General features: G+C 47.4%; 9 protein-coding genes across 9 annotated transcripts; 5 read left to right on the top strand and 4 right to left on the bottom strand.

The window, feature by feature from the left end:
- Positions 1 to 699: 699 nt before the first annotated feature.
- N7509_010123 (FAD-binding oxidoreductase) lies at positions 700 to 2,548 on the bottom strand (the record flags this gene model as incomplete). Its single annotated transcript, XM_056634760.1, has 4 exons — positions 700 to 1,135; positions 1,239 to 2,003; positions 2,075 to 2,285; positions 2,332 to 2,548. 4 exons carry the CDS (start codon positions 2,546 to 2,548, stop codon positions 700 to 702), a joined length of 1,629 nt encoding a protein of 542 aa, XP_056485380.1.
- A 515-nt stretch (positions 2,549 to 3,063) lies between these two features.
- On the bottom strand, positions 3,064 to 5,036 carry N7509_010122 (arginyltransferase; the record flags this gene model as incomplete). The annotated part of the gene is made up of 9 exons (XM_056634759.1): positions 3,064 to 3,189; positions 3,256 to 3,518; positions 3,580 to 3,645; positions 3,711 to 3,808; positions 3,871 to 4,275; positions 4,333 to 4,517; positions 4,617 to 4,696; positions 4,759 to 4,803; positions 4,982 to 5,036. 9 exons carry the CDS (start codon positions 5,034 to 5,036, stop codon positions 3,064 to 3,066), a joined length of 1,323 nt encoding a protein of 440 aa, XP_056485379.1.
- Positions 5,037 to 6,233: 1,197 nt separating this feature from the next.
- On the top strand, positions 6,234 to 6,813 carry N7509_010121 (NUDIX hydrolase; the record flags this gene model as incomplete). Its single annotated transcript, XM_056634758.1, has 2 exons — positions 6,234 to 6,282; positions 6,386 to 6,813. 2 exons carry the CDS (start codon positions 6,234 to 6,236, stop codon positions 6,811 to 6,813), a joined length of 477 nt encoding a protein of 158 aa, XP_056485378.1.
- Positions 6,814 to 8,003: 1,190 nt separating this feature from the next.
- N7509_010120 (DNA-directed RNA polymerase II core subunit RPB3) lies at positions 8,004 to 9,185 on the top strand (the record flags this gene model as incomplete). The annotated part of the gene is made up of 3 exons (XM_056634757.1): positions 8,004 to 8,057; positions 8,132 to 8,694; positions 8,798 to 9,185. 3 exons carry the CDS (start codon positions 8,004 to 8,006, stop codon positions 9,183 to 9,185), a joined length of 1,005 nt encoding a protein of 334 aa, XP_056485377.1.
- A 1,876-nt stretch (positions 9,186 to 11,061) lies between these two features.
- Positions 11,062 to 11,325, top strand: N7509_010119 (uncharacterized protein; the record flags this gene model as incomplete). The annotated part of the gene is made up of 1 exon (XM_056634756.1): positions 11,062 to 11,325. The coding sequence occupies one exon, from the start codon at positions 11,062 to 11,064 to the stop codon at positions 11,323 to 11,325; it is 264 nt and encodes an 87-aa protein (XP_056485376.1).
- A 455-nt stretch (positions 11,326 to 11,780) lies between these two features.
- On the bottom strand, positions 11,781 to 13,895 carry N7509_010118 (flavin-containing monooxygenase; the record flags this gene model as incomplete). The annotated part of the gene is given in 8 exon segments (XM_056634755.1): positions 11,781 to 11,914; positions 11,987 to 12,131; positions 12,143 to 12,298; positions 12,310 to 12,787; positions 12,859 to 13,116; positions 13,170 to 13,238; positions 13,286 to 13,551; positions 13,608 to 13,895. The coding sequence occupies 8 exon segments, from the start codon at positions 13,893 to 13,895 to the stop codon at positions 11,781 to 11,783; spliced, it is 1,794 nt and encodes a 597-aa protein (XP_056485375.1).
- Positions 13,896 to 15,484: 1,589 nt separating this feature from the next.
- Positions 15,485 to 16,643, top strand: N7509_010117 (uncharacterized protein; the record flags this gene model as incomplete). Its single annotated transcript, XM_056634754.1, has 2 exons — positions 15,485 to 16,189; positions 16,320 to 16,643. 2 exons carry the CDS (start codon positions 15,485 to 15,487, stop codon positions 16,641 to 16,643), a joined length of 1,029 nt encoding a protein of 342 aa, XP_056485374.1.
- Positions 16,644 to 16,972: 329 nt separating this feature from the next.
- N7509_010116 (tellurite-resistance/dicarboxylate transporter family protein) lies at positions 16,973 to 18,152 on the bottom strand (the record flags this gene model as incomplete). The annotated part of the gene is made up of 2 exons (XM_056634753.1): positions 16,973 to 17,872; positions 17,916 to 18,152. 2 exons carry the CDS (start codon positions 18,150 to 18,152, stop codon positions 16,973 to 16,975), a joined length of 1,137 nt encoding a protein of 378 aa, XP_056485373.1.
- Positions 18,153 to 20,593: 2,441 nt separating this feature from the next.
- N7509_010115 (GFA family protein) lies at positions 20,594 to 21,228 on the top strand (the record flags this gene model as incomplete). Its single annotated transcript, XM_056634752.1, has 2 exons — positions 20,594 to 20,716; positions 20,833 to 21,228. 2 exons carry the CDS (start codon positions 20,594 to 20,596, stop codon positions 21,226 to 21,228), a joined length of 519 nt encoding a protein of 172 aa, XP_056485372.1.
- Positions 21,229 to 21,828: the final 600 nt, after the last annotated feature.

Genomic DNA, 21,828 nt, shown 5'->3' with positions numbered 1-21,828 from the left:
TTAAATAAGAGAAGCCGTTGGTGGAGGGTGGGATTGTTGTCATCCCATGCCTTAGGAACAACATCGGTTACCCGGATACCCGGGCTGGGCTGGTTGGACTGGCTGGGCTGGGCTGCTTCGAAGTACCTCAATAGCCTAGTGGATACTCGCCATGATCTCGTCATTTCTTCAGCAGAGACCTCGAAGTGGGGCCCTTCCTTTTTCACGGACCTTTCTTTTCAACCGGAGAAATTAATTGCTGTAGAGATGTGGCAGCATACATAGTCAACTCAAGAAATCGACATCAAATTCACTCAACCGCATATCTTAGGAGGATGTTCAATTCTGATACCTCATGTCGCACAGCATTAGCCAGTCCACACCGCCACCTCTAGTAGTCTTCCATCCTACTATGTACGGAGTACACATGTCATCATGATTGTCTCTCTCATTCTCAAGCGGTATTATTCACAGATCCAGAATGCTTCAGAAATCCTAGAATAATGATATGGGCCTTTTCATGGGCCTATGAAGCTAAATTTTGAGTGAGTACATATACATTCTGATACTAGTAGCTAACAGACTTGATTGAGTCACGGTACTTCACCCCCACTTCTTGAATTCTACTATAATACATAGTCATATACCCAGGTGGGTATTAGATCCAATCAATCAAAACGTCAAGACAGTTGCTATACAAAATTCCAAACATGACCGATGTTACTCGTCATCTGCCCGGCAAAGCAACCCACTATGAAGATCGTAGTCCCATTTATCACTCCCGATGCCACTCTGCACAAAAATACTCTCACTCGGATCATACTCAAGCTTGACATCTAACAAGCGATCATAATTGACGCCATAGAAATCTTGCTTCCAGGTACTCGAGAACGGATTTCCTTCATTCATATAGGATCCGGTATTAGGCCCCCATTCTCTCCAAACAGGCTCCTTAACCTTCTCATAGAAATTAGCGGCTATTTCAAGCCCAGTCTTAGCATCACCGGACTCATTGAATGAGGAGCCGTACGCCATAACGTGAGCATATGCCGAGCGCCAAGCAGGAAGGACACTCCCGCGCCTTTTCTCGGCAATCTTGGCAGGACCAGGGCCACCCTGCAGGCCGAAAAGAAGCATTGCTCCCCCGCGCGGGATCCTGGGAGACGGAAATGTTTTGGAGATAGTGGATTAATTTTTCTCGTGGGAGGTCGGATAATTCTGCTCTTCCTAGAAGTCTGCTGGTGAATAAACTAGCAGACCCTGCTGACTGGCTTGATAAGTAGTTGGGCTTGGTAGATGACCAATAGCTTGAACTTGTCGGAGGAGTAAATGAGAGATTGAGATATCCGTGTCGGTGTCCGATATTTGTGATTTTCGTCGCGAGTTGGTGAATAGTATCATTCATACGCCGCGCGGAAGAATTGAAACCGGTCAAACTGATAGTAACAACGGGACCAGCCTGTTCTCCCGTAACTGACATTACAGTTCCGGTGATTCCCGCGTCCATCAAGTTCGGTATCTCGGAGGCAATCTCGGCGAGAGCTGCCCACGAAGCATTTCCATTGACACTGGAATTGAATGACAATCCACCGCTAACAACGTTCGCAGGAACGGGATGAGTTCGAAGAACAAATTCGGTTATAATGCCAAATTGACCCCCGCCCGCTCCTCGAACTGCCCAAAAAAGATCCTGGTTCTGCTGGTCATTGGCGACCAAACGGCGCCCATCGGTGGTCACGATAGTAACTTGATATACTTGGTCCGAAGCCAGGCCGTATGTACTGGAAAGAAGGCCATGGCCGCCATTTTGGATCAGTCCGCCCAGGCCGACGGTGGCATCTTCGCCTCCGACAACGGTTCTGTTCACGCGATGCGCGGCTGTGTAGACTGAGCCCCAGTTGTTTCCACCGCCGCAGATCATCACATCTTCGGTCTTGTTGGTTCCGGGTATCTTCCATGAAGGTTCGTGTTGTATGTAGTTGAAATTTTGCGTCCAGATAGAGAGTGAATATGCTCCAGTTGATCTTGAACAAAAAGAAAAGGTTAGAATGGAATGGAAAAGAAATTGAAGATCTAGCAGGAATTCAACACATACCGACCGCATAGATCATGTCCGGTAGACTTGATGACAATTCGTATATTATGATCAGACGCCCATTTCATAGCTGTAGCAACCTGCTGCTCGGTCGTGGCATTGACGATGTATCGAGGTAAGCCCCCGACGCTGCAGCCTTTTTCTTTGCTATATCCAGAAACACCTGGCGGTAGGCAAGAGTTATTATTCCAGATGGAATAATCATTGCTCTCTGGCCAGAGGCCATGATAGTAAGCATAAGACCAGTGGGATTGCACCTCGCTGCAGCTGTGTGGTGATCTGAAAGGGTTTCCGGGGTAGCAAGAGGAGCATACGGGGGCGGTTTGAAGTAGAGCCCCCCTGAATGGATTGATTCAATGAGGTCCATTCCCCGGTCGATGGCCAGGTTGGATCATGAGGGGATGTTTTGCATTTTGATGATGCTATTACTGGAGACGCGGCCAGAAAAGCAAGAGTAATGAAAGTAAAATGCATGGTGATGGCATCGGGGGAGATCTTTCGGGGGATTTGAACTGGACTATTTATATATATTTTGGACAATTGAAAGAGGCATATGTAACACGAATACGATATGCTTTAAATACATTCAAATTAATATGGAGATCAGGAGAAAAGGTCGAAGCTTTCCAAGGTTCAGGTTCAAGTTCTCTCTGAGAATTTCCTTGTTCGGTATAAGAAAACGAATACGAGTGGGTCGTGATCGGCCACGAATTTCAGGTAAAATTAGGCATCAGTCCAACCTTCAAGGAACTCGGCTGGATACTAGTATTGCGGTTTCTGGGTGATTGGCGGGTCATAGATAAAGTTGGTTCTCGATAAATCGCAAATCAAATTCTTCTATTTTTTATCTCACGTAGGTAAATTGCAGTCAAGATATGCTAGTAGTTGATGCTGTTGAGAGCAGCAAATGCTGCCCGAGGACCTCCAGTCCACGCCTACCCTCCATGATTTGTATCTAGTGGTAGCTAGATCTCTGTCTATCTGTCTATTCAATCAAATAGTACAACCGCACTGTCCTTCACGATTTCTGGGCCCAGGGCCGCAGCAAGCTCGCCAACAATCCCCTTAACCGACTGCGGGTTGTTGTAGGCCATTTTTTCCCAGCCGACAAGGTCCTGCAGATCGTCATCAGCCGTTTGATCACTGAAAAATAGCACATAGCTAGGCAGTTTCCGACTTACACTGAAATGCACAAACGTTCCATGGTATAGTAGATTCCAGTTTCCGAGGTTCAATGCATTGACTTGGTCCAAAGTCAAGACGCCTGGCATGTGGATGTCGAATAGCGAGAGCGCTTCTTCGTTAGCGAGATCGACGGATTCCTCCTTAGGAGGTGAGTCATCGGCATTGGATGATCGATCTCGTGACAGGGAGACGTAGGGGCGGGAGTCCAGCTTTTTCGAAAGCTCCCCGTCAAGTGGATCCCATCCGTTAGATTCGGGGTCTGTGAAAATAATCAGTGAGATGAGACCTAGACTGCAAAAAAATGAGATTGGCCTGCTTACCAAGGATGTACTGGGGCCGGAATGTTCCCTTGTAGCGCATCTTCTGGCAGTTGTGGATGTAGTAGCCTACATGAAAGTCAAAGTCAGCTTCTAGAGGTTCGGGAAGGTGGCCCAGATTCACATATACTGACCCATGTAGTAGTAAGGATATCCATTTTCCTGTGCAAAGGCAATCTCACGCAAAGCGCTCAGTTTTCCAAATTCCCACTGTTCATAATCAGGATCGTAACTTGGGAAGTTGTTAGCCCGGCTATTTATTTGATGGAAGGGCCCAAAGAAGTAAGTACTCACAAGACATAGACAGAGCTCACTCCGCTCGGAAGCAGATCCAGCACTGCTACGGCGATTAGCTTCCCATCGAGTCGATAGCATTGATGCCACGAGCCAAGTTTTTTATCGGATTCGTTCGACTTTTTCACCTCAACAGGGGATCGTTTAATGCCAGAGCACAGAAAACGTGTAAAGTCCTTCACCTTCCACTTGGAGAGGTCTTCCTTGTGGACGGTCGTTTGATACTTGAGGAACAAGTCATATTTCGCCTGTGAGGGAGAGTCGGCCTCAATGTTGACCTCGAAACGATGGGCTGGTTCGATGGGCCGCTTGGTGGAAGGGTCAATGGGACGTTTGATGTGACTGTACTGGGATTCATGAACAGCGGACAAAACATCAAAGTTGCACTTGCGGAACTTCTTTTCCCTGTTGTAAATTTTTAGCAAGCAGGTTTTCATATCGTTAGTTTCAAGGAATACCTACTCTCGTGTGCGTGGGCAGAGCCGAGCAGCCTTGCGAATGTACTCGGGGCCCAGGATGTAGTTGTTCCAGCGATTGATGGCCTTGCGCTGATCCCGACGTGACTGGTAAGCCGAGGCCTCCAATCTCAGGTGTAGTGCGGACAGCAGGAACGCCGCAGATTCTGTTTGTAGTACAGATTGCCCGATCTAGATGAATATGAGTCATTGGACCGGGTGGCTTTAGGGGCGAATGAAACAAAAATGGAAAGAGAAAAAGAGAAAAAGAAAGAAAGAGGCGAATGGTACGCACCGTCTCCAGCCCCGATCGACGAGAATGCCGTAGTGCTCGGGGCGCACGGCTACGGAGCTGGTGTAGTATGATGCGCCTGGACCATGACGTGTCAGCGAATCTTTCCTGAAGAGGGGCAAGAGAACAAGAATGACATACTTCCATCGTCTGATTTGCAGTAGCCACAGGAATTGCGTTGGTAGCCTGTCGGACAGGGCGAATTAGTGACAGCGATTGAAGTGGTTCGGATCGGCGTGCAAGTAAGTTGATAATCCCCCCCGCCAAGTTGGCCCCTCCAAGCGCAGCCACCACAACCAGTGGAAGCGCCACGGGGGAAGAGGGGCCTATGTCAGTGGCTCACTGCAGGGAAGTGGGACGGTACCTAGTGGTCGGAAGAGCGACAGCTGTCGCGCGCGTTCGGCGTCAACGGCCTCCATCGGGTCAGGACCAGAGAGAATCGATTCGAGCAGAGCAGCGCGAGCGGGTTTGGTCGTTGGTCGGCGGTCCCGGCGGAAGCAGGAAATCGGGGACTGGCTGGGTGATGCGAGCAAACACGGGTGGATCGTGGCCAGGAACAAGTAATCGTAAGAATGGACGCTTAGTGGAGGGGAGGAGAGAGGAGGGGAAAGCAGAGGAGGGGATATGTGTTGTTGTGGAGAGGTTGGAAGGGGAGAATCGGAGAGGGAGAGGGAGAGGATGTGGGATGTGATGGATAGGATGTATAGGGTCAGGTATGGCGGGGCTGTAATATTTTGTATAGGGAGAAGTGTAGATGGAGGGATTACTAGATGGAGGAGAGTAGGAGTAGTAGTAGTAGTAGTAGTAGTAGTAGTAGTAGTAGTAGTAAGCTATCCTATAGCTGAGTCGACCTGCCATAGTTAGCTAGCTGTGTTAGATGCCTCCCTACCTAATCAGGCTGTATAGCACGGTGTAGTATAGCACTAACATCAACTATAGGATAGTATATAGGATAGTATATAGTATAGTATATCGTATACTAGTAAAATATACTGTAATGAGTATACTTGAGTATACTCAGAATATAACTATACTTAACTACTACAGTGTATACTATACACTGTACACTATGCTATACGCCGATATGTATGGTACGGAACTTAGTCAGTCGTAGATGCCCCTCCCACCATCCACCGTCCTCCCCTTCAACTCTCTTCCTCTCAACCTTTCCCTCTTACTTCTATTCATCATGCCTATTACCACTTTTTCTCAATCCAATACTTCCTCTGCCACGGGCATGAATGGGAAGACTTAACCGAGTTCCACCTATCGCCTCGCCTCACCTCACTTCACGCTCAATCGCCCCTCTCTGGGAAAAAAAAATTTCCTGTTCCGAACCGCTTTCAGACTTTCCCCCCCTCCTCCGTTAAAGCTTCCTCCCGGTTAAGAGAGACCAGACCTCTCTAAGGCTCCGCGGGAGCTTGCCCTGAGACAACTCTTTCAACTGAGGGGCTGAATTGCCTTTTCCCTTTTTCTATCTTCTATTCTCTTTCCATTCTCATTTCTCCTTTTCTTCGGGTCCGCTACACTCTTTTTCTTCTATTCTCTCTCTCTCTATCTCCTCCGTTTTCGGTACACCTTCCGACGACAACTCTCCCGAATTGCCCGTTGTCGCAATGGCTCAAATACGCTCCATGGAGGCTCGCGTGGGCCGAAAGAACCAACGTAAGTCTCCCAACTCTTCCGCACGTGGGGGCGAATCGCGATCGCGCGATCAACCATACCTCCCATGTTCCCGATCCCGAATGCTGACTCCACCACTATCTAGGCTACGGTTCAAAAGGCGAACGTCTCGTCGCCGGTGTCGTCCCCCTTTCCGCCGATAAAACCAAAGTCCTGATGATTCAATCCGCCGGACCCGGAGGCTGGGTACTCCCCAAGGGTGGGTGGGAACTCGACGAAAGCACCGCCCAGCAGGCCGCCTGCCGAGAGGCGTGGGAGGAAGCCGGTGTCGTGTGCACTGTCAACAAGGATCTGGGTCTGATCCCCGACATGCGCCCTTTTGCCCTCTTGACTGCGCAAGCTCCCAAGGCCTCCTACCAATTCTTCGAAGTAACAGTCGACCGAGAAGAAGACGACTGGCCGGAGAGGCACAAGCGCAAACGCCAATGGGTTGGCTACACCCAGGCGGCCACCGCTCTCGCCAATCGACCTGAATTGCTAGAGGCGCTGAACCGCAGCTCCTTAAAACGGTAGCCGCGGTCGTTGCTATTGCTACAATCCGCTTCGTGTTCGCAATTCACGCGGTCTCAGGACCAAGTGAACTCTACGGAACAACCGCTATTCGGGACACCCCACCCGATTGATGACTCGACACGACCAAGAAAAAAAGATCGGTGGCTTTGTTGCTTTTCGAACTTCTTTTTTGTCCTTTTTTCTTTTCCTCTTATCTTAACTCTGCATCGCATACGTCGCCGCGGCGGCCGGGCTGCTGTCTTACCCGGTCGTTTCTAACGTTAACGTGGGCGCATTAAGTTCTTTTTATTCCTTGCTCTTTTCCTTTCGCTCTGGTCATATTCTTATAGACACCGTGTACTGGGTCTCCCCTTTCGGGGACCTAGAAACTGGGCGGAGGGCTCCCCTGTGATATCTTTGATCGATCTCCCCATCACTATGCTGCTTTACCACCTCCCCAGTGAGAGAAAAGCGTTTCCAGATCAACCTTGCTCGCGCTAAATGGAATCTGAACCATACCCTCCCACTCTCTCCCTCCCCCGTTTTACTAACCCTTAGCAATGCCCTCCAAAGTCGACTACGTAGTCAATGCTGTAATCACGAGCGAATTCCCGGTCCGATGCCAAAAGCGGCGCCGAGCGATTTTGAAGGTAAAAGATGCTATCTCTAGCGTAGATGTTCAGCGCAATCTTGGTATTACCATCTCAATCATGTACATAAATAGTAATAGTATATCTAGACGGTCGTCATCAAATACCATGCATCATTATTTTTAACCAAGTAGTGAATACTAGTAGAATGGTATGGCATATGGTCACCGTATCACTATTAGTAGTTTGGGAAGTTGGTACTAGTACCTACTTAGGTACATGATCAAACCGAAAAGATGGTAGCTACTTAGTGCTAGTAACTTGAATGTTTGGAATTGAGATCCTCTATTATAATTCGAATGAGGCGCGAGTGCCCAAGTGGGAGCAGCTTGAGGCTGTCCCGATTAGGCCAAATGCCAAGACATCCTCCGAGGGAGCAAATCCACTGCTTTCACTCCCGCGGAGCCAGAATCACCTTCCAACCCGCTTCTTCCATCCTCCCACTCTCGCCTGTCGTCTCCTGGCGCCATTCCCTTCTGTCATTCTCTTCTTGGATGATAGCCATATAGTCTCCCACTTTCGGACACAGGCGGCGACCAGCGCTGCCGCATCAACAGCACCATGGAATACGAAATGGATATGGAGCCCACGGGGCCTCAAGTGACCGTTCGCGAAGTGAGCTACCCAGGACAAGCCACAGCTTCTTCAGCCCGGATCCAAGTAAACTAATCAATCAATCCCTCCTTCAGGCGGAACCCTACCGTGTCGATTTTAGACTGAGCTCCATCGACCTCGCCTTCGCCAACTCACTACGCCGCACGATCCTGGCCGAAGTCCCCACCATGGCCCTGGACCTGATCGAGATCGAAAGCAACACCTCCGTCCTCGCTGACGAAATGCTCGCCCACCGCCTGGGCATGATCCCGCTCAATGCGAAGAACTGCGATCAGATGGACTACACCCGCGACTGCGACTGCGAGGACCACTGTGTGCGCTGCAGCGTGACGCTGTCGCTGCACGCGCGCTGTGGAAACGGAATCATGACCGTTTATGCGCGGGATCTTGCTGTTCAGGGCGAGCGCATGAATGATACCATTGGTGATCCTGTCATTACGGACGCGGAGGGCAAGGGCGCTATCATCTGTAAGCTGCGCAAGGGACAGGAGATCAAGTTGACTTGCTTGGCGAAGAAGGGGACGGCGAAGGAGCATGCGAAGTGGGCGCCTACTTCTGCTGTTGGATTCGAGTATGATCCGCACAATAACCTGAAGCATGTCGACTACTGGTATGAACAGGATGCCGCTAAGGAATGGTATGTACTGCATGCACTTTTATGATCTTTTTTTTCTTCGGATGGGAAAAGAAAACGATTGTCCCGTCTACGAATTTCGAATGCTTACTTTGAACTTATCTAGGCCTATCTCTGAAAACGCTGCTTGGGAACCTGCTGCCAACCCGGATCAACCTTTCGATTATGACGCCGAGCCCAACACATACTACTTCGATGTGGAGAGCATCGGTAATCTCGAACCCGACATGATCATCCAGCAAGGTATCACAGTCCTTCAAGAAAAGCTCGCCACCACCATCTCTGTTCTCTCAGGCGAAGGCGAGGACGGCCACGTCGGCGGTGTCGAAGATGCCGATATGATGGGCGGCGCCGACCCTGACGCCTATGAACCTCCCGAGGGCATGGATGGACATCTCACAGCGTACGGAAATGGCGCGGCCGGTGCGTGGGGCGCTAGTGCGCAGACACCATATGGTGCTACGCCGTATGGACAAGGCGCTTACGGATTCTAAATGTCGCAAGGCGAATGATCCACAAAACGGGCTTGAGCATGCTGGTTGGAGTTTCTTCTTCTTTTCCTTTCTTTTCTTCTTAGCTAGTTCATTTCTGGCGGTTTGGCGGCGCACTCGGGAGTTTCATCTTATGATGAAGGCAAATATTCGGTCGTGATTCGAGAACCACATCTGTCCATATACCTTTCACTACTGGTAAAAAAAAAGCTTTCTATGATTGTTTTTTGGAAATTTGTCCAAGAAATTAATTTTGTTATATTCAATTTTGAACAGCAGCCAGAAACTAGCCAAGTTTCAACTACCTCAAAGACCTATCCCCCAAACAACCCCGAATAGACCCCAGATGAAATCTAGAATAAACATGTTTACTCGGCGGCACATACATCATCCCAAGTCTTCTCTCAGCCCCCAAAACCTCCGGCCCAAGAACAATATACCCACCAAGAACAAGCTGTCTCAACAACCCCGCCTGCTTTCTAGCAGCAGCAAAAACATCATCCGGACCGCGAAAAAAACCACGCACCTGAAGCCAAAAAGCATGTTTGGAAACTACACCTGGTTTATCAACAATGACACAACGACGATCCGACGACTCACCTCGAAGCGCGCTCTCTACCTCGGTCAAGAAGTCCTCCGGAATTCGACACCGGTGGTAAAATATCATTGGTACCGCGACCCATGTCACGGTCTGCTTTTCAGAGATATTGTAGACGTTTTCTAAATGCCAGGTTTTGCTGGGTATGAAAGCCCTGTCTAGGACTGGCATTAGTGTTTGTGGGAGGAGGATGTGGTTGTGTAGGATGGTTTCGTCGTGGCTGTGGATGCTGAAGTGGACTAGCGACTCTGTATGTTTTGGGAAGGGGTTTTGGAGGGGGATTAGTGGGGTTTGTCTCTCTGTGTTGGCATGTTGGTCTTCTTCGTCAAGATATACGGTCCTTGGGAAAGTGTTCTCGTGTAGGTCTGAGAGAAGGAGTTTGTCAAGTTGGGTTTGAATGGCCTTTGAGTCTTCGGTTTCTAGTAGTGTTAAACCCATTTTGTCGGATTTTGGAATCATCTTTTTTTGAAGAATTTGAGAAATTTGAGGAAGGGCGTTCTGAGGCAAAAGTAGAGTAAATATCCCAGAATGATAGTCACTGCCACGCCCAGTATTGCTCCCAGGATAATATAACACTTCCGGTTACACTGTGCTGTACTGGCAATGGCTAGTAGCGCTGCCATAGTTTAGATGGATATCGAATTGGACGAAGAGTCGATGTGCGGAGGGCTCGAGCTTTATGTATGAGACGTAGGTACCATTAGGTTATTGGCCGGTGCTTATTGTACTTCTCCAGTGCGATGCAAAATGTTGAATAATAGGTAGACAGCTTTCTCTGCCAGAGGTGAACAAAGACGCATTGTGGCGGGTAAGATTAAAGACAATACAATGCGCTTTCATATACCAGAGAAGATATTGTCATTTTTCAGCTTATGCACTGCCATAAATAGACTATTTCCATTCTCTTCTCCGCGGTTTCACATTCCAAGCATTGGTGAATGGAGCAAATAATAGCTCAAAGCCTAACTGATAAAGTTCCCCGCTGCCTTCGAGCCTGGAAAGGCATCTTTGTGTGAATTAGCCTCATGCTATCAAAAGCATTATATCGACTTTCTCGAACAGCCTGGTCTTTGTTCTGTTCTCACTAGTACAAATTCTCATGTCCTTTGTTCCTAATGTCTATACATACTAGTAGATCAATCTTTCGTTTTTGAATAACCCATCACCACCCACCAGCCATCTTCTACAACTAGTACTATTATTGCACAAAAGCTAGGTAGTAAGTTCTCAGCTCCCTGGTACTCACTAATAAGCCACAGGAACTATCACCACCTCGAAAATATGAGCGGTTCCAAAAATCACGGCAAGGAGGGAAGCAAGAAGGGAAAGGAAGTTGAGCGTCTCGGCATCATGAACGTCGAGGTACCCACGCAGACGAAGAAGCCCGAGAGTATGCCGAAACTGTGTACATGTTATCATCTTTGCCAGCACAAGAAAATGGCGCGATATGAGCAGAATAAAGGGAAGAAGAGGGAAGAGAGACCACATGTCCATGGTGTTTTGCGTCATGCGGAGCGGAAGGCTAAGAAGTATATTATCGACTGATTAGCTCTATTAGATGTTGAATCAAAACTTTCTTTGTGATTTCGAGAACTCTACAGAAAAAAACTTTCGCCGAGAACCGGGTTTCTATACGTAGGATTAATATTGCGTCGAAGTTGGATTCTTCCTTGTATTCTAGAATTGCTTCTTCGGAAAAATGAAAGTTATAATTCTTACCGCAACAGCATTAATAATGTTATTTTCTTCACATCAACAAGGAATCTTACATAGGAGATAAACATTCCCTCCCAATATCGGTTCGAGACCTCGGACAATATCACTATTCTGCTCTCCATATTCTTTCTTCTAGGTAAAGAGGGTATAGTGGATCTGGGGGCCAAAGTGAGAATCGGTATATTGTCTTTTACATTAAAACTCAATGTTCTAGGTAATGCTGATAGAATTTCCTGTCTTGTTTCCATCACTCTCGGACTTCTCAAATTATTAGAGCGCAGGCCTCAATTTCTCATACGGTACGACAAATCTTCTCCTCTTGTCTCTCCTAGTGTCATTCCGTTTCCCATGAAGCGAAATCTATTCACAGATCCATATTCAATATCAAAATCCTCTGTCCGAAAACTTTCCAGAATCTCTGTCGTAGATTATTTGCATTATCAGACAGAAGGTCTTCTTATTTCATAGTTAGGAGTTCATCTTGTCATACCTCTAAAATGAAGCCGGCTTCCAGCGTACAGAGCGGTAACGCGCCCGTCTGACTTACCATTCTTGTACCAACTTCGGCATGACCCAGACCACACCATGCCTTTGAGAAATTCTTGAGAATATGTGTTATAGTCATCCAGAGCTTCCTGTTTCACACAAATTGACCTATGAAAACGTCAGCATATTTTACGATTACCCAAGCAGAATCCAAAATATACTTAATATCTTCCGTCGCCATCTTTCGACACCACCTCAATATCCATTTAGCCACGCAGAATATATTATCTAGCAGAGTGCCATGACCCACTGCTAACTGTGAGTAACCTTCCCTTCAATACTGGAGAGGGGACGCTTACCAGGGCTATTGGGACCATTAAAAATGAAATAATTTGGAATGTTGGCCGCTGTGATCCCAAAATATGCTTCTGGCGAGTCATCCCATGCGAGATTGAGTTGATATCCATTCCGCCCTTGCACAGTCCATGGAGGGCGGTAACTAACATCGAATCCAGTTGCGCAGACGATGATGTCGAATTCGGAGTGCTCATGGGTTGTTTGGATTCCAGATTCAGTAACTTGGACTATTGGGTTGACATTGACGCTGGCATTTTTCTCACGTAGAGCTTCGAGATACCCATCGCCCGGCGTTGCGCGTCGGCACCCAAGCTCATAATGTGGAATTAGCTTGTCGCAGAGCTCTTGATCGTTCCCGAGCCGCTCTCGCATCGATGCCTGTGCTCGCGGAAGAGCAGTTTTTTGAGCTGCCGAATCCTTGAAGAAGACGTTGAAGAATTTGTCTTCACTATATCCAAGTTACTACGGTTTGGAAAAGAATCCGAGTCATTATGCAGCTGCCGAAAAGCGTTGACTTACCTGCGCTCGATCTTCTTACGAAGCTCAAAGAGCGAAGCAGGATTATCACGAAACCCCTTCTTTTCTTCTTCGGTGAAGGCAAAATTGGTTCCGTCTTTTGTAAGCTCAGCCGCATGATTGGAAAAGATCCATGTAGGGGAACGGATGTAGTTGGTCAATTGAGCCGCGGTCTTTTGCAGCTGCGGAAGCACTTGGATAGCAGAAGCGCCGTTGCCAATCACGGCGACTTTCTTGCCTGCCACATCGATAGAAGTGTTCCTGGACGCTTTTGTTAGACAATGACGTATAATGACATGTGTGCAGAGACATACCAATTTGCAGTATGAAGAAGCTCCCCTTTGAAATCATGAAGACCTTCGATATCAGGCCATTTCCAGTTACTAGTAACATTAGACTTATGGAGCCTCGATGGTTGCTTTGTTCATACTTTAAGAAGCCCGACCCGTCGATCAATATGTTACATTCGTCTTCCTTTTCTTCACCGTTTTGTCGAATCTTGAGACGCCACTTACTCGAAGGCTCGTCCCACGTTGCTTGAACTACTTTCGATTCAAGTTTGACATGTTCATCTAGACCATATTTATCTGATGTTCTCTTTATATAGGACCAGATCTCGGAGCCTGAAGCGTAAAATGTAGACCAGCTCGGGTTGGGTTCAAAAGGAAAGGTGTAGATATGCGCGGGAACATCGCACTAAACTCTCGAATGTCAGTTGATGGGGCTGTTGAATCGATCATCGAAAAACGCACTGCAACTCCAGGATATCTATTCTCCAGCCATGTTCCACCAACGTCTTCATTCTTGTCATAGATGGTAAAATCGATGAAGCCTTCAAGAGCCTTATTATATTTAACCTCGTATGCTGTCATCAGACCAGAATACCCGGCCCCGACACATACGATGCGTATGCGTTGAGGTTTGTATGCCGGTTCTTGCAATAAAGGAACCCAATTCTTCGCATCGTGCAGAGAATTCAAAGCCGACTTGGACGCCTCTAGAGACCGTTGGTTGACCTCAGGGTCCCTGCAAGTCTCCATGGCGGGTTTGAGAGTTTCACTGTGACTTGAGATTGGCTTTAGTTGAGAGTCTAGGAGAGAAAAAAAGAGTGAAATACAGAGTTGGGACAGAAAGATGCGGGAATGACTCATGTAGCTGCTTCTGGCGTAGAACAGACTATGGTATGACGTTTGACTATGTCTATACTAAGGTCTCCGAGCGTGATCCGACCAATATAGTGGAGTGGCATAGTGTGGCCCCATAGTTACATGGCAGGGGTTGGCACTGTCCGCAGGCTGCTCGGGCGGAACGGGCCAGGCTGTAGACTATATCGCTATCTACAGGGGTGATTGGCCCGGGATAATAGTGGTGGGTTGCCGTCAAAAGACGCCGGGCGGGGAATATGCGGGGTTCGGATGTGGCGTATAACAGAATACGACGTTATTTTTATGAGGTATATATATTCTGATCCCTTAAATGGGTAGATATACATGACAGCTGACCAAAAGGATAAATGTACATTAGTCTATCATATAGGCAGAAAGATATCCCCGTGGATAGCCGGACGATCCATGCTCTGGATAGCTAGTATTTATGTAGGGTATGGAGTATGCGGGATTTAGATATGACGGCATACTGCCTTTATTTTTATGAGATATCTCTCTATTGGCCCCTTTATTAAGTAGATAATGTGGTGCGACGATTGACAACTTGAATTTCAAGTAGAACAAGGATAGGAGGTCTCTATTAGTCTTTCATATAGGCGGGTAGATATGCGGGGTTCGGATGTTGCGACGTAATATAATAGAATACGCCGTTGTTTTCATGGGATATTTATGTATTGATCTCTTACATAGGTAAATATCTATGGTCTCGTTAGAGGAATTTTGATAGAGAGTGAGAGGCAGTTTTTGTGTGGTCAAGTGAGGATCAGAGCTCTTGGATATGGGTAAAGAGCGATGTAGAGCAATAGTAATATGCGTGATAAGTACAAGCTTGACGACAGTTAGCATCACGAGACCCTTCACAATACCACCCAGATAAATTGGCGGCACGGCTCGCGAAGCTAGATTCGGAAATTGGTGAGATTCCCGGTGCATGATCATCATAATAGCGAGTCCAGCCAAGATAGTAGAGACCGATTGTTCGAGGGTGCGAGTGATGGCAAAGTCTAGAAGTGCAAATGGTCCATGTTCTGAGACTTTTTTGTCGTAAGTGGCGCATAGGGCTATATCAAGATCTTGGCTTTGATGTGCATAGGAGGCCTTGCATCTTCCCAAAGATACCATTCATATGCGCATGTGAACTCCCTGGTTGGCATCCTGCTGCTGACAACATTGCAGTAGTATCATGTTTGCCCCGCTGGGCTTGGAGCTTTTGTTCTGAAAGATGAAACCCTTCTACTGCCCCGCACCTTCTTATTAAGGCATATGACGACTGGTTGAGGATAATGCGGTGGAAATTTGCCTATATAATGTATGAGAATTGAATTCGTCGTCTCTCTCCTATATCACCATACGGCTATATCCGTGTGCAATATTTTCAACTACAGACCTGGAATAAACCATTTTGACCTGTTATATACTACTTGAAAGCTGTTACTTGACTTGAGCTTTTCTCATTCAGAGCCATGTCGCAGAATAAAGGAGTAATTCAGCCACGCCTAGAGCGTCTCGAGCAGATGCTCGGCGATCCTCTCTTTGAAAGCATACTATGGGGCCACGAGTACGACCTAAATGGACTGGACAACAGTCTGCGAGTTAAGATCGAGTCCGGGCAGTTCAAGAGGATTGTCTTCTATGGGATGGGATGCTCCTCGGTAGTGTCTGATATCGTCAAGGGATTTTTTCTAACGGAGCACATCCCAATACACGTTCAGGTTGTTAACGACTACGACAGCGACTGGTTTATCGACAGAGACACCTTGAAAGACGACTCCACGCTGACCATCATAGTCTGCTATAGCGGCTGGTCGGTCGAGCCATGCCTGTTCTTCGATACCATGCGAAACATGACAGGAAACAGAAACCTTATTGTTCTATCTGGAGGCGGGAAAATTGCCTCTCTGTGCCAGGAGCACGGAACCTCGCTAATTCAATATAAGCTGAGGCATGCCGACCGGGAATACCCCCTCTATCACGTTCAGCAGTTCTTCTCGATATTCCTCGATCTCTTCTACAAGTTAAAGATCACAAAGTCCTCCTACCAATCCGAGCTCGAGGACTCAGTCAAGTTTCTGAAAGCCGAGTTCCACGAGGAAACCCTCAAGCGAGCAGAGGCTATCGCCGAGAAGCTTAGGGGGGAGTCGTATCGTCCTGCTGAGCACGGCGGACTGGTATGTCACCCTTCTCAAACAGACAACCATGTTTTTCAATGAAATCGCGATGGTTCCGACTCACAGAAACCTCCTCCACGAATTCTCCCACACCGAAGTGGCTGCCTATTCCGACCCGGCCGAAAAGCAGGCCATTGTGACCTTCTGCGACTCCAATGCCGACGACTACACGAAGAATAAGATCCAGACCCTGAAAGGGCTGTTTGGCAGCAAGGACGTCACTCAGAACTCCAATATCGAGTTTGTCAATATCGAAATTAACCAGGATGATTTCTTCAAAAAGTTCTTCTTTACGCACTTTTTTACAATTTATATTGCGTATTACCTGGGGAAATACTCCGATGTGGAGGGAAGAGATTTGATCTCGATCGCCGCGAAGAACCCATGGTGGAGCCAGCGCTCGATCGAGCTATTCCCCAAGTGTATCGATATCCCTTCGGTTCTTGAGTCCTAGAACGCTGGTTATAACCTACACGAGCCGGTAGAGTTGCAGATGAATGGATACTTTTCTCTCTTTTCAACAAAGGGGAAATGTCATTATGTTTCGGATGAGAATTCTAGTTGTTTGACATTATGTTTATTCTGAAATGAGTTCATATTCAAGTTTCAATCGTCTCAGCCCGGGATTGTCATTAATAGATGCTCCCCTGGGCGACCTCGCGCAGGACTCACCCACTAATCGCCGTTGCAATAGTAAATCATAAACGATCACTTAGCCCAATTCAGGTGTGAAGTATTGAAAGTATCATGGCATGGAATATATCTTCTGTTCACCAACATTTGTTACATGATGCGTCTTTGAAATATTGACTTCAGATGCAGAAACAAGTCCATGAGCCATGCTGCAAAGACTAGTATAGTCATGAACGTTGCCACCCAAGCTATGGCATTCGATTCCAGCTCCTCGCCAATGCGGATCGTGGCAATTGTGAAGCCAACATTGGGGAATATAATGGCCCACCAAGGAAGTGTGAAACTCATCTTTGGCTGCAACATATTATTGACGCGCTTGGGGATCATAATGGGCAACTGAGCAACCAGCGCAATCGCGAAAAGCCAGAATGTAAAGAGCCAAAGGAATATACCTATCCACAATGCCATGACGTTCAGGGTTTCTGAAGCAGTAGGGTGCTTCGCAAAGTATCCGTAACCGTCGGGGATCGCCTTGGCGCACCCAATGAGAGCCACAATGGTGTATCCTGATGAACCTACGGATATGAAGAGTCCGGGTCTCTGGTTTGCCGGGCCGAGACCATTGATAAGCATGTTGCCCACGAAGAGTGGAAGAAACATAGTGCACAAGATCCACCCAAGACCCTGAAAAGCAATGCCGGTAACGATGATGGCCATTCGTTGCGAGAGAGGCTGATATGCTGCAATAGACGACGCGACAGTGCCGGTCAGCATGGCATTATAGATCATCAGAAACATTGGTGGGCTCATGGTTCCAGGCTTGAGGGGACAAACGGCAAACATGACAACGAAGATGACGATGTTATAGGCCAGGGTGATAGCAGCATAGGTCCAGAAGAGAATCCGGATGGCGACGATGACCCAAGGACCGGCGTGAGGAGCACCAAAACGCTGCATGCACATGATGATGGTCGCCATCGAGAGCCATAGCGAGCCTGTGAAGTAGGCTTCTGGGGGGTTTGTGAGGGATTTGCGTAAGTTGGAAGGTCTCTGGACGAACCTACAAATAATGACTGTGGTGAAGAGGACGAACAAAACTAGGTTGAGGATGAAGACTACGACACCGGCAGTCTGCAGCCCGCGAAATTGATGGGGGGGATTCGGATAGGAGAATGGCCACGCCGCCAGTAGACTGAGTGCAAGTGAAGTTAGCCCATGTGAAGCGATCGAGCAGTCGGGCCTCCTTGGCGGCGCTTTCGTCTTTGGGTTCCACATTGTCAGGTCGAGCGGCGCTCCTCGTTGAGGTTTTATGCTGCTCTTCGTCTGTCATAGCAGCTCAGCAGGTATTAAAGGCAGGGTCTCAGCTGAGCGGAAATGGTTGGTTTTTGAACAATGAAAAGAAACCAAGAAGTTCGAGCTTGCAAATTGCCGGGTGCAGAAAAAGCTCGCGAGGGGTAGCTATGCAGGTGAGCGTACTCCGTACCTAAGCGAGAATTTAATGTGGGTGAAAGGAACTACAAGGATTTGACAAGGATTTGATTCAGTTCAGTTCATTTCAAGATTCTATTAGCCTAATTCAGTCTAACTTTGGGATGTATGGCTATGTATGCGTTCCTTCGGGAACCAGAACCGTCCTAATGCCACGCATATAGTAACAAAAGACAAAGGAGATACGGTGTATTGCCATGTTACGACATGTAATCTAAGTACTCAACAGAAATAAAACGCGCTCAATGAATCTGATCGGCGACTCCCAGCTGACGCAGCGCCATGCGGCCACACCCACTTCCGCAATCTCAAACTGCTTTTATTGGGTTCGCAACGACCACTGGATGGTCTAAGCTGGGAGTACATACGGGTCGAATACTAGGTTAGAGTTCCTAAATAAGCAGAGCTCAGTTCTTATTCAAACTTGAAGACATATGTATTTCGGTAGAACCCAACGTATGATTGTGTAATCTCCGATAGGTAGATGTCGCCCTATCAGACGCAGCATCGGGTCTGCAATAAGCACCATTTCCGCGTCGGCACGAAGTCTGTCGCGTCGTCATAGGCCAACTGCAAGATGAGTCAACCAGATCATCCAGGGATCAACCTGAATGGGAAAACATGCACACGAGCATTCAAGGGAGTGCCCAGTTGTTTCGTGGATCTTGGATTCTCTTGTCCTCTCCATCATCCCAAAGAACTCTGAGATAGGTATTCCACCATGAATGCTTCCGATCGAGAGTCTGTCGCCTTACACGAGATCCGATCACTCCAGTCCAGAGATGATATAACCTCCGAGATCGAACAGCCCACTTTGCTTCCAGCAGATGGTGGTAGGGCAGCCTGGCTGATGCTCGCATCCTGCTGTTTAATTCAGCTACCAGTCTGGGGTGGGCGATGTACCCAGTCTCAAAAGTGGCACTCACTAATACAGGAATTCTAGGCTTCTCCTCGGTCTTCGGAGTCTTCCAAGAATACTACACCACTCATAAGAAGGGCCCATAACCGGCAATTTGGATCGGCTCACTATACAGGACTAATCTTGCGGGAGATAGTTTCCAGCCTCCGGGTACCCACATATCTGATGGTCGGGGCCATTAACAATGTTTTGGCAAGCTCGTGAGCCACTGGACTGCTGGTGGAGCGAGTGAGAGCAATAATGTAGGCCTGCTTGATTGAAGTAACTTTGACAGTGTCTGAGCGACAGCTCGGCCAGTGTTGCCAGTGGCGCCGACAATCAGGATGGAAGGAGTCATGAAGTAGGAGGTATATTGTTCTTCCTGAGCTATTTTCGCCAAATATCGTGGTGGCGTGCTAGATCTTTATACCCGACTTTTGCCTTGTTATCTTTGATTAGTAATCCCCAAGAAGGAATTATTAAGGGGTTACAGGAGTACGAGAGTCATGATTGAAGAATTATCTCTGCGGTGAGGATTACGGTCCTCCCAAGGGCCGCCCACCGGCATCCCACGGAACGAACTATGACGCCTATACAAGACTGCACCCATTATATTTTTATTATTTCCTAGTAATTACTGCGATGATATTTCGGTCTCTTTATACCACTGTGCGAAGCTATTCAACACCTCTGCGCTATTTGCTTTGATTGAACATTCTTTAAAGCTTTCCAGATTTTCTTTGGTGGGATACCGGTGGGATGCCAGCGGGAGGGAAAAATGATTTCGGTGCTGATTTAACACCTACGCAGAGCTTGACGGAGCCCACTTTGGATCCTACGTCGAGGCCATATCTGTATGGCTATCAAGAAAACTCCAAATTAGAAATTGAACGGTAAATATCTTCACTTTTAATAATATAGAAGCTACAGAAAAGAGAAAACAGTCGTGGGTGGCGACATGCCTCGAGCGCTGTGCAAATGTGAAGTTTTTCACCGCAAATAAGTTATTCCATTTGCTTCAACCAAAGCAAAATAATTTACTTTTCCTAGCTCAGGGAGTGCACATGGAACAATTACTTATTGTCCTATCCTTTAGAATGGGGGCCCTCCGTTGAACCTAGGTTGGTGGGAGGCCCGGCAAGAACTCTGCAGGAATCTGTTTAAGAATGTTCTAACTACATAATCCAATTGATTCATTATACTCCTGGTTATTCTATTGGTCAGCACTCACGACGGGATTGCCGGATTATCAATCAATAGATCTTCATATGGGCGGGAACTCGGATATAAATCAGAAGTTCCAGTCCCAACCCATCCACCCTTACTTTGATCGGTGGCAACTGAATCTAGAAAGCTGGCTGCGGCAACCAAAGAGAAACCATACCATGTTTGCAAAATTTGATAAAACTGAACCATTTATTCCGCTTGCCGGGAGTGCCGATGATGGCTGGTCGACAGAAGACCAGGCAACTGCCACCTGCTACTGTGGAGCTGTGCAGTTGGCATTTGTGAGTGTGTCCCTAGTCTTCGTCGTCTTCTTCTTCTTCGTGTTGTTGTTGTTGTTGCTACTGCTGTTCTTGTTGTTCTTGTTCTATCTCACGCTAATGTCACGGACAATCCTCAGCCAACACATGGTCCTGGACTTGTTGACACATTTATATGCCACTGCACAGACTGCCATAAAATCACCGCATCTATGTTTGCAACCAATTTTATCATTGCAGACACGTATCTAAAACATTTACGGGGCCAGGAAATCCTCAAACATTTTCGGCAGTCGAAAACAATCACCTCCGGCAAAGCAATGACAAATTGCTTCTGTTCTTCGTGTGGTACCCTCATGTATCGCATCAGCGAAGCGTTCCCGGGACACAGTATCCTACGTACTGGAACAGTGGATGATTTCAATCTCCATGAAACTAAATTGAAGCCAAGGGTTGAGGTGTACACCAAGGATCGTGTGGGTTGGCTCTGCAGTGCAAACGGAACCGATCAGATTGAGGGGGCAAGCCTTCATTGAATCGGAAAATTGGAGGATTTGACTCCTGCTATTTAGCTTTTGGGAGTACAGATACCATTACAAAACAAGGTCCAGCGAGCTTGCTTTACAACAGCAGTATCTACTAAAACTTAGGGTATTACTGATTAAGTCAATTAAAGAAGTGCTATGGGATTTATTCTAGTCCAAGTATTCTTACTAAGATATTAAGATACAGCCTGGTAATAGTATTACAGAACATACATGATACCGAAGATCACGATTACTGCAAAGTGCATAGAAATTAGTGCTCCTCAGAGGCTTGGTCCTATAATTTGACTCGACGTGCTAGGGCAGTCTACCCTTTCCGTACGTCAGAAAGGTGTTCAAGGTTGTCGATGGGTGGGAAATTGCCTCAAGGGCTGTCTCACCATACATGGAACCTTAAGGGCATCAAAGTCGAGACCAACCTTGAAATGCACATTCATCATCTTGCGAAACGAGTCGACGCAATAGAGATTTCTGTCACGGTGCCAGTAAGGTTACAATTGGTTTCGATGGGCGTCCCTTTGCCTATTATACATGCCGCTACGCTTGCATTCAACATTAGCTTTCATAAAATTCCATCTAAGAAGACGCTAT

The sequence above is a fragment of the Penicillium cosmopolitanum genome (assembly GCF_028827165.1).
Source record: "Penicillium cosmopolitanum strain IBT 29677 chromosome Unknown utg000009l:1.0-9042332.0:1.0-9050551.0, whole genome shotgun sequence".
NCBI classification, from domain to species: domain Eukaryota; kingdom Fungi; phylum Ascomycota; class Eurotiomycetes; order Eurotiales; family Aspergillaceae; genus Penicillium; species Penicillium cosmopolitanum.
Note: the sequence above shows the minus strand (reverse complement) of the source record. Positions and strands in the feature narration are given on the sequence as shown.